A 15,175-nucleotide genomic window follows, 5' to 3' on the forward strand; every position below is an offset into this window, starting at 1 on the left:
ATATTTTGTAGCTTGCCAATCCTTAGATTTGGTGGATGCATTAGGTTTTTTGGGGCTTTTAATTCCCCTTTATTTCGCCTTGTGATCCATCCAGTAACACATTTGCTTCTGTGGACAGGTGTCTTTTATACAGGTAACAAGCTGAGATTAGGAGCACTCCCTTTAATAGTGTGCTCCTAATTTCAGCTTGTTACCTGTATAGAAGACACCTGGGAGCCAGAAATCTTGCTGATTGATAGGGGATCAAATATTTATTTCACTCATTAAAATACAAGTCAATTTCTAACTTTTTTGAAATGCGTTTTTCTGGATCTTTTTGTTATTCTGTCTCTTACTGTTAAAATAAACCTACCATTAAAATTATAGACTGATCATTTCTTTGTCAGTGGGCAAACGTACAAAATCAGCAGGGGATCAAATACTTTTTCCCTCACTGTAAATCCACTCCCAATCAGAATACACTGAAATATGAAGACACATGGTATAGGACACATGTCAACAATATATAATCACACTGCAAGAAAGATGATATTCTGTAAAATAATTTATTTTTTTATCCTTATTAGGTAAAATTGCAATTGCAGTACCCTTTCTATTCAATAAATACAGAGTTCAAAAATATGTACGATTGTACTGCAATAAACTAAGTGACACAAATGTGTATACACAATCTGTATATGCAGGCAGAAATGTTTACAAATGGACACTTCAACCTCAATGTATCACAGTTGTAAAAGTTATTGCTATACAATTGTTCAGTGTATGTTATGCTTTTATTTAAATACAATAGTTCTGATTTAAGAACACATATGTATTCAAAGTGTAGTTATCATGAAAATATGAAAGGACACAACCACTGTCCACTAGTATTGTGGTTGTCAGCTCTACACTTCTGACTCTTTACCATTAGAAACAAAAGCAAGGTTCAGTTTTTTGCCAGCGGGCTGAATAAAAAAAAAAAGACAGATCCCCGCATCAACGTAAGCGATGTTGATGCAGGGATCTCTCCCACCGAGCTACTGTATTCTGTCAGGGGTGACTCTTGCTCCCCCGGTCAGAATAAATAGATCAGTGCTGCAGCCAGTGACTAAAAGGGCTGATCAAATGCCGGTTTTCCAGCAGGACCGTTCGACATCAGGCCGGCTTCTGTTGAACAATGGAGGTACACACAGACTGAAAATCAGCCGGTTCCTGCTTATACAGCCCACTTCCTATTTCTTGTCTGGTCATTAGCTTAGACTTATGACATCATGCACAGCTCCCTCTCTCTCACACTCTTGTGAGAGTTTGCCAGGAAGGGAGGGGGGATGAGTCATAAGAGGGCCAATAAGAGCTGCCGAGCTGGAGGTGTGCCCCTGTGTGTCAGTGTAAATCCAGGAAGTGAACAGGCAGCAGCTTCAGCTGCCCACAGTTAAAATAGATGCAGCCAGACTTAGTGGAGGGAGATTTCTGCAGCATATTTGGCAAGTACAGAATCACAGTATATATGAAATAATATGCAAAGTGGTTGAAAGGAATCTTTAGAATGGCAAAGATGTTTTTAATACAAATTATGTGAGCAGACTGCAGTTCCTCTTGTGTGGGAATACCTAAAAAAAAAAAACTCCAAGGGACGTGGATATAGAGATGAAAATACTACTGGAGAGCACAAGCCTTGTAGGAACTCCAGGTGAATATCACTTTATAGCAATATATGTCTTGTCACATTGTCTTGTCTTGTGCACTAAGCAAACTATTTAATGTTAACTTAGCTTAGTAGTACTGGTTGATCGTTATATTCTCATGTATGTTGGGATTCATTTGCTAAGTGGTTTTCAGTACGTTTGCAACGCACAGTTAACATGCAAGACATTGTTATCCTTGGATCTTTTCAGATCTTATGTAGATTTTTGTTGTGTTCTCTTGGAGCATTATGCATAAATTGTTATTAAAACACTGATGTTAAAAAGAAGAAAAAGCACAAGGTTAAAAGATGTTGACAGTATGGCTGAACCATTATTGAAATTTACCGCCCTCGTTTTTAAATCATCCGAGTCTGGTATTTCACAGAAAATCCCAGTCCAACCTTCAAAGCACTGACATTCAAATTTACGCTTCATGTACAGGACATCTTCTTTTCCATGGTGACCAGTTACATAATGCCCCTTACCATTCAAATGGGGTTTTATTTTAAAAGTTTTTGGATTCAAATGTAAATATGTTGCTGAATTCGGTTTCTTTCTTACACACCTCCCATTTTTTCCACATATAACTGTGCTGCAAAGTTTAGCAGCAGAAGTTACATTGACAATATAGTGTCCAAACTCTCCATCAATGTACTTCTTTACTTTGTTGCAGTTGTCCTGAAGGAAAGAAATACAATAGAAGGTTAGGTTTTGTCTTTATTGCTGTGTGTCCTTTATAGCAGGCCTTGACATTAGGGTTGCCCCAATACCGATACTGGTGCTGATACTAGGCATTTGCATGGGTATCGTATTCGTGCAAATGCACCGATACCCGAAACTGATGCCTTCTGGCTCAGTTCTTTCAGCTGTCAGCAGGATTCCCCCGCTAACAGCTGAAATGTAAAGAAAAGAATGCCGACAATTATTGGTTGTTAAGGAGCTGGGCCGCCACGTCCTTAACAACCAATGATATTTCATCCATCCATGGGATTCCCCTCCCCGTTGCCTCCTCCCCCCTAGCTAGCTGTCACCCTCCTGTCCTGAAGGACAGAGAGAGCAGCGCCATCTAAGTGCAGTATGCACGCAATTTAATTTATAAAAGGTAAGAAATACACTCACAAGGTTACAAAGATTTCCAGCATAAATGATGAATGTGGTGTTCATCCGCTCTACTCTCGGGTGGTAGCCGCTGGTGTGTCGGTGGCCAGAGGTCCGGGGGCGCTGGTGGCTCCCAGTGCTTCCTGGTAAACTTGGAGACACTCAGGTGCACTGATGATGTCACTTCTGGGTACCACATTAGTGCCCCCGAGTGTCTCCAAGTTTACAAGGAAGGGCTGGAAGGCACCAGCACCCCCAGGCCTCTGGCCATCACACACCAGCAGCTACCACCTGAGAGTAGAGCTGATGAACACCACATTCATCATTTATGCTGGAATTGTTTTTAACTTTGTGAGTGTATTTCTTACCTTTTATACATTTTTTATACATTAAATTGCAGGCATGCTCTAGATAGATAGATGGCGCTGCTCTGTTTGTCCTTTGTATTCCCAAAGTCCCTTCTAGCTCCCCCACCCTGCCCTCACTTACCCTTCTACCCCCCCCCCCCCCCACCATGTCCTCAACCCAGCCTCACCCAACTCCCTAACCCCCAACCTCCCAGACCACCCCTCTACCTACTCTTCCCAAGCGATAGGTATCAGTAATTGGTATCAGCGAGTATCGTAATCGTACTCAGCGTTAAAAAAAATGGCATTGATGCATCCCTACTTGACATTAAAGCCCCGTACACACAATCAGAATATCATACAAAAAAATTGCACTTTCGATGCCATTGTGCGATAATCTAATCGTAAGTACACAGTTGGCGTCCAAAATTTCCCAAAGGGATAAACACAAAAAAATTTCTCATGCGATACTAGATCATACGATTTTCATTTAATCAGTACAGTTTTCATCCAAAAATACAATACAAATACATTACAATACATTACATCATTTCCGGATTTTTATTCTGCCATACGAGATTTTTCATACTTTAGTAACCTATTCGTTTTCGACATGGATCATTCGTCCGATAAACTCATCGTGTGTACTAGGCTGAACTCATTAGGTCTAATGAGTAGCTCCAGTGACGTCTACTTTAGGGCCTTTCCACATTTTACTACTGCTTTTTATGTCTGCAGCATCACTCCAGCAGTTTGACCTTTCCCAGTGGCAGTCACACTTTGATAACTCTTGCAGCTCAGGAGGTGGAACTGTAGGCCAAACTTCTCACAGTACTCTGTTGGTGCAATGTGCCATTTATGAAAAGCAGCAGTACAAAGGGCTGTCTGGAAAAAAAACTGAAGCGCTCGGGAGGAACCGATGTACTAACAATCTGATGTTAGTACAGCAATATCCCCTGTTGAGCTATTGTGTTCTGACAGGGGGACTGCCCCCCTGCCAGAACACCCCACTCAGCGCTTTTAGCTATTGGCTGAGAGTATTGATCGGATGCTGATCGGCAGACCTTTTTCGGTCATGCTCCTTTGACAGAAATCAGACTGGCTGCAGTACTCACAGGCCGAATATCAGCCGATTTCTATTGAACTGGCCGATGCCACCTGACATTCAGCTCGTGTGTACTAGGCTTAACAATGCCACACAAATTGTCAGACCCTGCTTCAGTTTAAATTGAGAATAGCTTTACTTCTTACCGGTGTGCTCGAATAATCACTGCCACCCCACAGCACTATTCCAGCTACTCCTAATGCTGCACTTTCTCCAATTGTGTTAATTAAGTCGATCTGAAAATGTGAAAAAAAACATTAGAAATGTTATCATTTAGTATATTATTAACTGCAAATACCACTGCTGTGTTAACATTGAGGAACTTGTATGATGAGGACATTCATAGGATTTACATGTAGACAAGAGTTAACTTGGTTGGTGAAGGTGTATCGAGAAGAGTTTTAAAGGGGGAACAGAAAAGAAAGAAAATTGAGTAAAATAAGTGATAAAGAGGCTGCCATTGCTGACCTTTTGGAAATACAAATTGCCTTTCTGTCTTTGTCTTCCATACTTTTTGGGGTCAATAACCCAGAACAAGTGTAAAGGCAGCTGAGTAAGACCTGGAGCTGCACAATTAATCATTAAAAAATCGTGATCTCGATTCAACCCCCCTGATGATCTCTATTGCAGAGTTTGCCGATTCTTTCATATAACAAGTGGAGTGACTTATCTGCTCACTCAGCTGTCAAAAGAAAACATCCGGCAGTCTGCCAAGTTTTTAACATGAAACATTGTAAATATCTCTTCCTTCTAAGATCAAAGGGATAAACTTCTGTGTGAAAAAAAAAAAATCCAGGCAGTCTGCCAAGTTTTTAAACAACTGTAAATGCAGGAAGTTTAACCACTTAAAGTCTAAATTTTTTTTTCTGACACTTGTTTCCGCCCGCCATATAGCAGAATGACGGCAGCAAAGTGGTTTCAATACCCTGACTGGGCGCAGGATATTGAGCCGCTGCGCACCCCCGGGGGCGCGCATCACGGCGATCGTTGTTGCGGGGTGTCAGACACAGATTTAGGTAAAGAGTCTCTAAAAGAGACTCTTTACCACGTGATCAGCCATGTCCAATCACGGCTGATCACAATGTAAATAGGAAGAGCCGGTGATCGGCTTTTCCTCACTCACGTCTGACAGACGCAAGTAGAGGAGAGGCGATCAGCTGCTCTCCTGACAGAGTGGATCTGTGCTGATTGTTTATCAGCACAGCCCCCCCCTCGGATCCCACCCAGGACCACCAGGGAAGCCGCCCAGGATCACCAGGGAAGCCATCCACACTGGACCACCAGGTATGCCCCCTAGACCCCTAGGGAAATACTAATCTGTGCCCAGGCAGCTGCCAATCAATGCCCAGGCAGCTGCCAATCAGTGCCCACTCACAATGCCTACCACTGCCAGTGCCACCAGGGATGCCTATCAGTGCCGCGTATCAGTGCCCATCAGTGCCACGTATCAGTGTCCAGCAGTTCCGCCGATCAGTGCCCATCAGTGCCCAACAGTGCCACCTATCAGTGCCCATCAGTGCCACCCATAAGAACCCATCTTTGCAGCCGTTCAGTGCCCATCAGTGTTGCCTATCAGTGCCCATCAGTGTCCACCAGTGCCACCCAGTGCCACCCATGAGTGCCCATCAGTGCCACCTATTAATGCCCATCAGTGCTGCATATCAGTGCCACCCATCAGTGCCGCCTACCAGTGCCCATCAGTGCTGCATATCAGTGCCCATCGTCAGTGCCACCTCATCGGTGCCGCCTTATTAGTGCCTGTCAGTGCCGCCTTATCAGTGCCCATCAGTGAAAGAGCAAACTTACTTATTTACAAAATTTTTTAACAGAAACAAAAGCAAAATTTTTTTTTTTTAAAAATTTTCGGTCTTTTTTTATTTGTTTAGCAAAAAATAAAAAACGCAGCGGTAATCAAATACCACCAAAAGAAAGCTCTATTTGTGGGAACAACATTATAAAAACTTAGTTTGGTACAGTGTTGTATGACCGCGCAATTGTCGTTCAAACTGCGACAGCGCTGAAAGATAAAAATTGGTCTGGGCAGGAAGGTGTATAAGTGCCCTGTATTGAAGTGGTTGAGTTAAAATCAATATTTTTTGCTAGAAAATTACTTGGAACCCCCGACCTTTATATATATTTCAGCAGAGATCATAGGGTATAAAACGTCAATTGCTGCAATATTTTATATCACACTGTATTTGCCCAGCGGTCTTTCAAACGTAATTTTTTGGGAAAAAAAATAAACTTCAATAAATAAAAAAAAAAAAACAGTAAAGTTAGCCCAATTTTTTTTTGTTTTAATGTGAAAGATGATGTTACGCCGCGAGAATCGTGAGAGAATCATGATCTATCTTCTAAGCAAAAAAATTGTGATTCTCATTTTAGCCAGAATCGTGCAGCTCTAGTAAGAGCACAGTAAGAACTGAGCATACTGTATGTCAGTCTGTTTGTTGTCAGAAAATGTGTAGCGCATAGGTGACCCCAATGCATGCATTTATGTTTGTACATTTGTATGTGGGATTTGGACTTGGGGGGTGATTTAAGTAAGTGCTTGGATGTAACTTTAATTTTTTATACTTTTTTTTAATATACTTTTTACCAAACTTTTTTTTCCCCAGAAGACTTGGTCATGGATAGATTGCTAGGTTGATACCCTTTTTCTTTGTTCTTATTATATATTGTTTTTGGAACCTAGCAGGAGGTGAATGAGATGTTTACCTCTGTATCTATACATACACTATATTACCAAATGTATTGGGACGCCTGCCTTTACACACACATGAACTTTAACCTCTTGCCGACTGCCTCATGTACATTTACGGTGGCAGAATGGCACGGTTGGGCAAATGGGCGTACCTGTACGTCCCTTTGAATCTCCCGCCATGCCGGCGCGTGCGCGCCCCCATCGCGTGCTCGGTGATCGTGCCCACGGGTCCCGCGGACTCGATGTCCGCCTGTCTCCCGGCGATCGTGTCACGAAGAGGTAGAATGGGGAGATGCTTTTGTAAACAAAGCTTTCCCCGTTCTGCCTAGTGACAGGACAGTGATCTACTGCTCTTTGTCATCGAGAGCAGTGATCACTGTCCTGTGTGTTCATGCCCAGCCCCCTAACAGTTAGAATCACATCCTAGGACACACTTAACCCCTTCACCGCTCGCTAGTGGTTAACCCCTTCACTGCCAGTGTCATTTACACAGTAATCAATGCATTTTTATCGCACTGATCGCTGTATAGATGACAATGGTCCCAAAATAGTGTAAAAAATGTTCGCTGTGTCCACCATAATGTCGTAGTCACGATAAAAATTGCAGATCGCCGCCATTACTAAAAAAAAAAAATAATAAAAATGCCATAAAACTATCCCCTATTTGTAGACGCTATAAATTTTGCGCAAACCATTCAATATACGCTTATTGCAATTTTTTTACCAAAAATATGTAGAAGAATACATATCGGCCTAAACTGAGGAGAAAAATGTTTTTATATATATTTTTGGGGATATTTATTAAAAAGTAAAAAATATTGTTTTTTTTTTTTTCAAAATTGTCGCACTTTTTTTGTTTATAGCTCCAATAATAATCATCGCAGAGATGATCAAATACCACCAAAAGAAAGCTCTATTTGTGGGAAAAAAAGGACGTCAATTTTGTTTGGGTACAACGTCGCACGACCGCGCAATTGTCAATTAAAGCTACACAGTGTCAAATCGCAAAAAGTGCTCTGGTTATTGAGCAGCCAAATCCTCCAGGGCTGAAGTGGTTAATGGCATCCAGTCTTAGTCCGTAGGGTTCAATAATGAGTCGGCCCACCCTTTGCAGCTATAACAGCTTTCACTTTTCTGGGAAGGCTGTTCACAAGGTTTAGGAGTGTGTCTATGGAAACGTTTGACTGTTCTTCCAGAATCGCATTTGTGAGGTCAGGCACTGATGTTGGACGAGAAGGCCTGGCTCGCAGTTTCCGCTCTAATTCATCCCAAAGGTGTTCTATCGAGTTAAGGTCAGGACTCTGTGCAGGCCAGTCAAGTTCCTCCACCCCAAACTCGCTCATCCATGTCTTTATGGACCTTGCTTTGTGCACTGGCGTGCAGTCATGTTGGAACAGGAAGGGGCCATCACCAAACTGTTCCCACAAAGTTGGGAGCATGAAATTGTCCAAAATGTCTTGGTATGCTGAGGCCTTAAGAGTTCCCTTCACTGGAACTAAGGGGCCAAGCCCAACTCCTGAAAAACAACCCCACGCCATAATCCCCCCTCCACCAAATTATTTGGACTGCACAAAGCAAAGCTCCAAGCAGGTTGCTTTGGGGGTACCCGAGCCGAGTCACAGCTCCCTGTGTCCATTCAGACATGGAGCCCTGACCCGGCTCCACTCCCTCTCTCCCCCGATTGGCTAGCTGACTTTGATTGACAGCAGTGGGCGCCAATGGACTGCGGTGTCTTAGCCAATCAGGAGGGAGAATGTCAGACAGCTGAGACACTCGTGGACATCGCTGGACAGAGAGGGACCTCAGGTAATTATTAGGGGGACTGAGGGGGGCTACTGCACACAGAAGGCTTTTTATTTTAATGCATAGAATGCATTAAGATAAAAAAAAATGTCTGCCTTTACAACCGCTTTAAAGCAGAAATAAACTCAAACTTTAAGAAACTGCTGGCAGGTAGAGTTTTTGTGACAAAAAAGACTCAATTGGACTCTTCTGCCATAAATGCTTCCTATTGCCTGTCAGCTGTAACGTACACTGAGTAGCACACTCACAGCTCAGCGTACATGTACAGTACCGCTCTTGGATGTGATGATGTGATGTCATCGAAGCCCAGCCATTCAAGTGGCTGAATAGACGGAACCCCGAAGAATGACTGGGAGAAGATGGCAGTGCCACTGGCCAGCAAGAACGCTCGCAGTGCTGTAGGGCTTCATTTGACAGGTAAGCCTGTCATAATATGCAGTGCATACTATGGCATAAACCTCCTGGGGCCCATTTATCTAAAAAAAAGTGTAGAATAATTCCACTTTAAAGAATTCTTCTTTTGGTTGTCACTGTAGACTTCCTCACTATTTCTGTTCTGGTTACAAGTCATAATTTTGGATTTCCTACTCCACTTTTAGTCCTGATGACAGGTCACTAGGATAAAAACAGAGCATAAATCCTCCCTGTGTGGACACAAACAGAATAACAACACCGTACAGGGGTTCTAGCCATGTTCTAACCCTGTGCTAATCTAAAACTAAGAAATGTTTGGATTTAGATGCACATTAAGAAACACATTGGTGTCTTCTCTTCACCCCAACCTGATTAAGCAGGGAAAGAGCAGAAGTAGACTGATGAAGTTATCCCACAGATCACTCTGCTCTCTTGTCCTGTTAGCACCTTCTCTGTCAATACATTTGCATACAACATATCAAGTGAGGGAATTCCTCTTTTAAAAGAGAAGTGTAATGTAAAAAATCGAAAAACATACTGTACACACTCACCTAGATGGCTGCAGCATCAGTCTGATGCTGCAGCAGTCCCCTGCCAGTTCTACACAGAGAACTGAGTGATCAACGACCTCTGATTGCTCAGTTCTCAGGTCCACTCTGAGCAGAGCGTGGTGATTGCTAGTCACTTTTCTATGCTCTGCCCCTGAGCGCTGGGCTGGGAAGAGGGTGGGAGAGGCTGAGCCAGCTTCCTGTTAGGCATCAGGGTGGATCCCGATTGTCAGGATCCCTGCAGAACCTGGACCAGCTCTGTGACATCAGCCAACAACAGCCCACTGTCAGCTGAGCCTGGGGAATTAACTGCACTACTGTGACCCACAGGAGAAGTATGGCCAAAAGAGTGTGGGGCTATACTGCACCTTTAAACAGTTGTCACTACAGGTGTTCCCAATATAGGACTTTGCTGCTGGTCACCAGGACAAAAATAGAGTAAAATTATCCCTAGAAAACACGAAAACAATAAAAATCTGACAATGCCGATAACCATTCTCAGCTATATTCAAAACTAAAAAAAAAAGTTTTACCTTAAAGTGGTCATAAAGGCAGAACGTTTTTTACCTTAATGCATTCTTTGCATCAAGATAAAAAGTCTTCTGTGTGCAGCAGCCCCCCTCAGCCCCCTAATACTTACCTGAGCCCATCTCGATCCAGCGATGTTGCACGAGAGACTCGGCTGTCTGGGACTCTCCCTCCTCATTGGCTGAGACAGCAGTGAAGCGCCATTGGCTCCTGCTGCTGTCAATCAAAGTCAGTGAGCCAATGAGGAGAGAGGGGGAGAGGTCAGGCCATGGCTCCATGTCTGAATGGACACAGGGTCCCCGCCCCGCAGCTCCCTGTGCATCCCCAAACACTTACTTGTCGCCTCTTTTGATAAACCACTGTCATAGGCTCCATCTCTTCTCTCCCCTTTTTGTAGTCTCACAGGAGACTGGGGCAGCAGTGGGAGCCATTGGCTCCTGCTGCTGTCAGTCAAATCCTGCTAGAAGGAAGCGGGGGACGTGGCCGAGCCATAGTGTGTGTACCTATAGATGTATACAGTTTGGCTTGAGAGCGAAACTGCACATGTGCCCCTAGAGCACCTGGCTTGCTATGGGGACACATGGAGAAGAGGAGAAGTGGACAGCTCTCACAGGGAACTACAAAAAAGAAGGTGAGGGACTGCTCTGTGCAATACCATATTTTTTTTATTTTTAAACATGTTTTATTTAGGAGATTAATTTACCATACAGACTAGCTCAAGCACTTAACAAACATTCCATATGCTTAAAGTCATTAAGTCCAGCTAGATTCAGAAGTATACAGTAAAGAGGAGAACATGATATTCTAACAGGACACAAGGAACAGTACAATCTTCCAGTGTAATCGTCCATGGGAAAGAAAAAGCGGCTAACCGCATCAAAGTTTTAGGGAACATCATGTCCTTAGTTTTATTTTAAAGGGATTGGGAGTAGGGCTGAAATGATTAATCGATACAATATGTAACAATAATCGATAATGAAAATCGTTGTCAATGATTTTTATCGATTAGTTGGTCCACACCTTCCTCCCTGCCAGTCTGTTAGAATCCTACTGTATACAAGGCGGCGGCGCCACCGTATTATCATGAGAATACGGTGGTGCTCATGTGACCAGGCACGTCCGCGCCTCTCCTCTTCACTGATAGCAGCTCCCCCCTGATATTCTCAGCCGTGCCCGCTGCTGTCTCAAGGGAATAGACAGAGAGAGGCGAGAAGCAGCCGTGAGAGCCGAGCTGCACCTGTGTGAAGTGATAAGGTAGTAGCTAATGGCTATACAGAATACTCAGTCAGTACAGTACATTAATTTCTGTGATGGCAAGTGCCCCATGATCCTAAGTTTTTCTGGGGGGGGTGCCCCATCATTGGTGTTCTGGGGGGTGGGTGGAATAGTGCCCCATCATTGGTTTTCCTAGGGGGGGAAATAGTGCCCCATCATTGTTTTTTTCTGGGAGGGGGTGAATAGTGCCTCATTGGTGTTCCTGGGAGGGGGAGGGGGGAATAGTGCCCCACTGGTGTTCCTGGGAGGGGAAGGGGGAATAGTGCCCCATCATTGGTGTTCCTGGGATGAATAGTTTCCCATCATTGGTGTTCTCGGGAGGAATAGTGCTGCATTGGTGTTCCCGGGAGGAATAGTGCTGCCCCATCATTGGTGTTCCCTGGAGGAATAGTGCACCATCATTGGTGTTCCCGGGTGGAATAGTGCCCCATCATTGGTTTTCCTGGGAGGGGGGAAATAGTGCCCCATTGGTGTTCCTGGGAGGGGGAGGGGGGGAATAGTGCCCCATTGGTGTTCCTGGGAGGGGGAGGGGGGGAATAGTGCCCCATTGGTGTTCCTGGGATGGGGAGGGGGGGGGGAATAGTGCCCCATTGGTGTTCCTGGGAGGGGGAGGGGGGGAATAGTGCACCATCATTGGTGTTCCCAGGAGGAATAGTGCCCCATCATTGGTGTTCTCGGGTGGAATCGTTCCCCATCATTGGTGTTCCCGGGAGGAATAGTACCCCATCGTTGGTATTCCCGGGTGGAATAGTTCCCCATCACTGGTGTTCCCGGGAGGAATAGTGCTGCTCCATCATTGGTGTTCCTGGGAGGAATAGTGCCCCATTATTATTATTTCATTATTACTTTAAATAAAGGAAAAAATTGCATATTACGTTTCTTTTTATGATTTTATCCGATTAATCGATTAATCGAAACAATAATCGGCCAACTAATTGATTATGAAAATAATCGTTAGTTGCAGGCCTAATTGGGAGTTGTTGTGACAGGGACTCCGGGCCTAACGGGGAATCAGGGAAGAAGGATAAACCGTGGAGGGAGGTATTCAGAAAGTAGAAAGAGGTGCAGCCTCCTACCAGGGACAAGGGAACACCATGGGATCTTAACAGTAGGTGAGAGGGATACACAGAGAAGAGGGAGAAAGAAGACGAAATTTGAAAAAATTAGCCTTTAGAAACACTTTAAGATATACTTGAATGCATACACTCATTCAAATACACTTGAATGAATATAGAGCTGCCTTAATTTGTATCTTTTATAATATGCCTGGAGTTGGCTTTTATATACTGTACAATATACTACTGTAAATGCAAGATAGATAGATAGATAGATAGATAGATAGATAGATAGATAGATAGATAGATAGATAGATAGATAGATAGATAGGCTGTATATACTGTATATTTAGTTTACTTACCTCTGACAATGGATTAAGAGTATATGAGTAAAAAGGTCTTGCATATGCATAAACTGGCAACACATAGCGTCTACCTGACATTGCAGCAACACGTGTTGCTTCTCTTAAACGATGATGAACAAATTTTTGTGCATTTTTTGTTGATTCAAGAAAACTATCTAGATATATGGAAGGGAAAAGAGCAGTGCTGTATTTCCATATCCAATGCAGGTAATCATTGCGCTTTACTTCAACATCTGGACATTGTCCTGTATAGGTATCAGGATGATGCTTATAATCATGATTGTAGCAATCTGGAAACAGATAATAACCCCAAAGGCCATTAGATCTAATTTCTTGAGCCAGAAGAACAGTTTCGCTCATAATACTCTTTGCAGCAACAGTAAATTCTTCTTTGGCTTGTTTCTGTAATAAATTGATAGGCCAGTCTGGATGAAGCATCTTCACCAGCTCAATTGATTTCGTTCTGTAGATGTTTTTCTTGTCCCAGTTTCTATCCCACAGGGGCCTCCAGTTTTCCCAATCTATGACTGCTAAGCCTTGGAAATCTTTATCTGGTAAAAATTTGACAATATCTTCTTTAGCTTTACTGAGGTGTTGTGCAAGACTTTGATTTTGAGGTACCCCACCATTAACAGATATTCCAACATCAGTGACATATGGGTAGTACCCCAGATGGGTATGATAAAATATTGTGACATTCTGACCACTCAAGGTTTCATTTGGATTTGCAACTATGTCAAAGATACTGAGATCCAGGTCAATTTTATATCTCTGTTTACATTGCTGCGTGGGTGCATTCCAGATAGCAATAAATGGTTTATTGCGCAACATAGGTGATTTTGCTTGCTTCAACCGTTGACCATTAATTATAGTAATGGTGGTGAAAAGAGCCAAACACCATATCAACAACTGAGAAATGAAAATCCTGCAGGAAATCATCGCAAGCTTGAATTCTGTTTTTTCTGGAAAATGAAAGAAATTACAAAAACATACGTTTATTGAATGTGACCATATTTTATGCATGCCCCATTATAAACATAATCCTTTGTTTAGTTAGTTATACCTGTGTTACGTATATAGAAATGTTCTAGTTTGCTTTTTACTACAGGAGGTAATTTTTATACATATTTCTCCATGATTTTTATTTTTATTTCCCTATATGAGGATTAAAAATAAGAATCACACAGAAAGCAATAAATACCAGATAGGTGTTCTAATCCCTCTCCAGTCCATCTAAAATAATTAAAAAAAAAACTTCCCATACTTGCCATCCTTTACAACTCGCTGGCTTCTGGAAAATATAGCACATGTTTAAAGAGTTCTATGGTCACAGTATTCAATGTGGATATTAATAGATAATATTATGTTTTGAGCATATACTGTATACACTTTAACCCCTTCCCGCCGAGCGTACACAGATGTGCGTACTCGGCTTTCGGCTTTTTCGGGGTTATACCGGGATGATGCCTGCAGCTTCAGGCATCAACCCGGTACCATTTTGTAGAGCGGGTGATCGGCTTTCCAAGTATAACAACCGATGCGGCTAAAAGCCGCTCGGCTGTTATACCAGAGGAGCGGGAGGGGACGTCCCCCCCTCCCGCCGCCACTCTTACTGGGCCTCCCGATCCACCGGGAGGCCCGATCACCAATCCGCCGCCTCCGACGGTTACTGACAGTCTGTAACGAAGCCGTGAGCTAAAATAAATAAGAAAAAAAAATTGTTTTTAAAGCCCCCCCATCCCGCGAGCTCGCGCAGCAAAGAAAACGCATACGGAAGTCGCGCCCGCATATGTAAACGGTGTTCAAATCACACATGTGAGGTATCGCCGCAATCATCAGAGCGAGATAAATAATTCTAGCACTAGACCTCCTCTGTAACTCTAACCTGGTAACAGTAAAAAAAACATTTAAAGCATTGCCTATGGAGATTTTTAGGTACCATAGTTTGTCGCCATTCCACGAGTGCGTGCAATTATAAAGCGTGACATGTTTGGTATCTATTTACTCGGCGTAACATCATCTTTCACATTATACAAAAAATTGGGCTAACTTTACTGTTTTTTTTTTTTTTTTTAATTCATGAAAGTGTCCTTTTAGTTGCGTTTAAAACACAGCTGCACAAATACCGTGTGATAAAAAAATATTGCAACAATCACCATTTTATTCTCTAGATTCTCTGCTAATATATATATATATATATATATATATATATATATATATATATATATATATATATATATATATAATATTTGGGGCTGTAACTAATTCT

At 42.8% G+C, this 15,175-nt stretch overlaps 1 protein-coding gene across 1 annotated transcript; it reads right to left on the bottom strand.

Annotated features, from left to right (window-relative positions):
• Positions 1-612: 612 nt before the first annotated feature.
• On the bottom strand, positions 613-13,845 carry LOC141131935 (hyaluronidase-like). Its single transcript, XM_073619772.1, has 3 exons — positions 12,904-13,845; positions 4,361-4,450; positions 613-2,342 (listed from the first exon to the last, which is right to left on the bottom strand). The coding sequence occupies exons 1-3, from the start codon at positions 13,843-13,845 to the stop codon at positions 1,911-1,913; spliced, it is 1,464 nt and encodes a 487-aa protein (XP_073475873.1). The 3' UTR covers positions 613-1,910.
• Between the last annotated feature and the right edge of the window lie 1,330 nt (positions 13,846-15,175).

This window comes from Aquarana catesbeiana, linkage group LG03, assembly GCF_042186555.1.
Source record: "Aquarana catesbeiana isolate 2022-GZ linkage group LG03, ASM4218655v1, whole genome shotgun sequence".
NCBI classification, from domain to species: domain Eukaryota; kingdom Metazoa; phylum Chordata; class Amphibia; order Anura; family Ranidae; genus Aquarana; species Aquarana catesbeiana.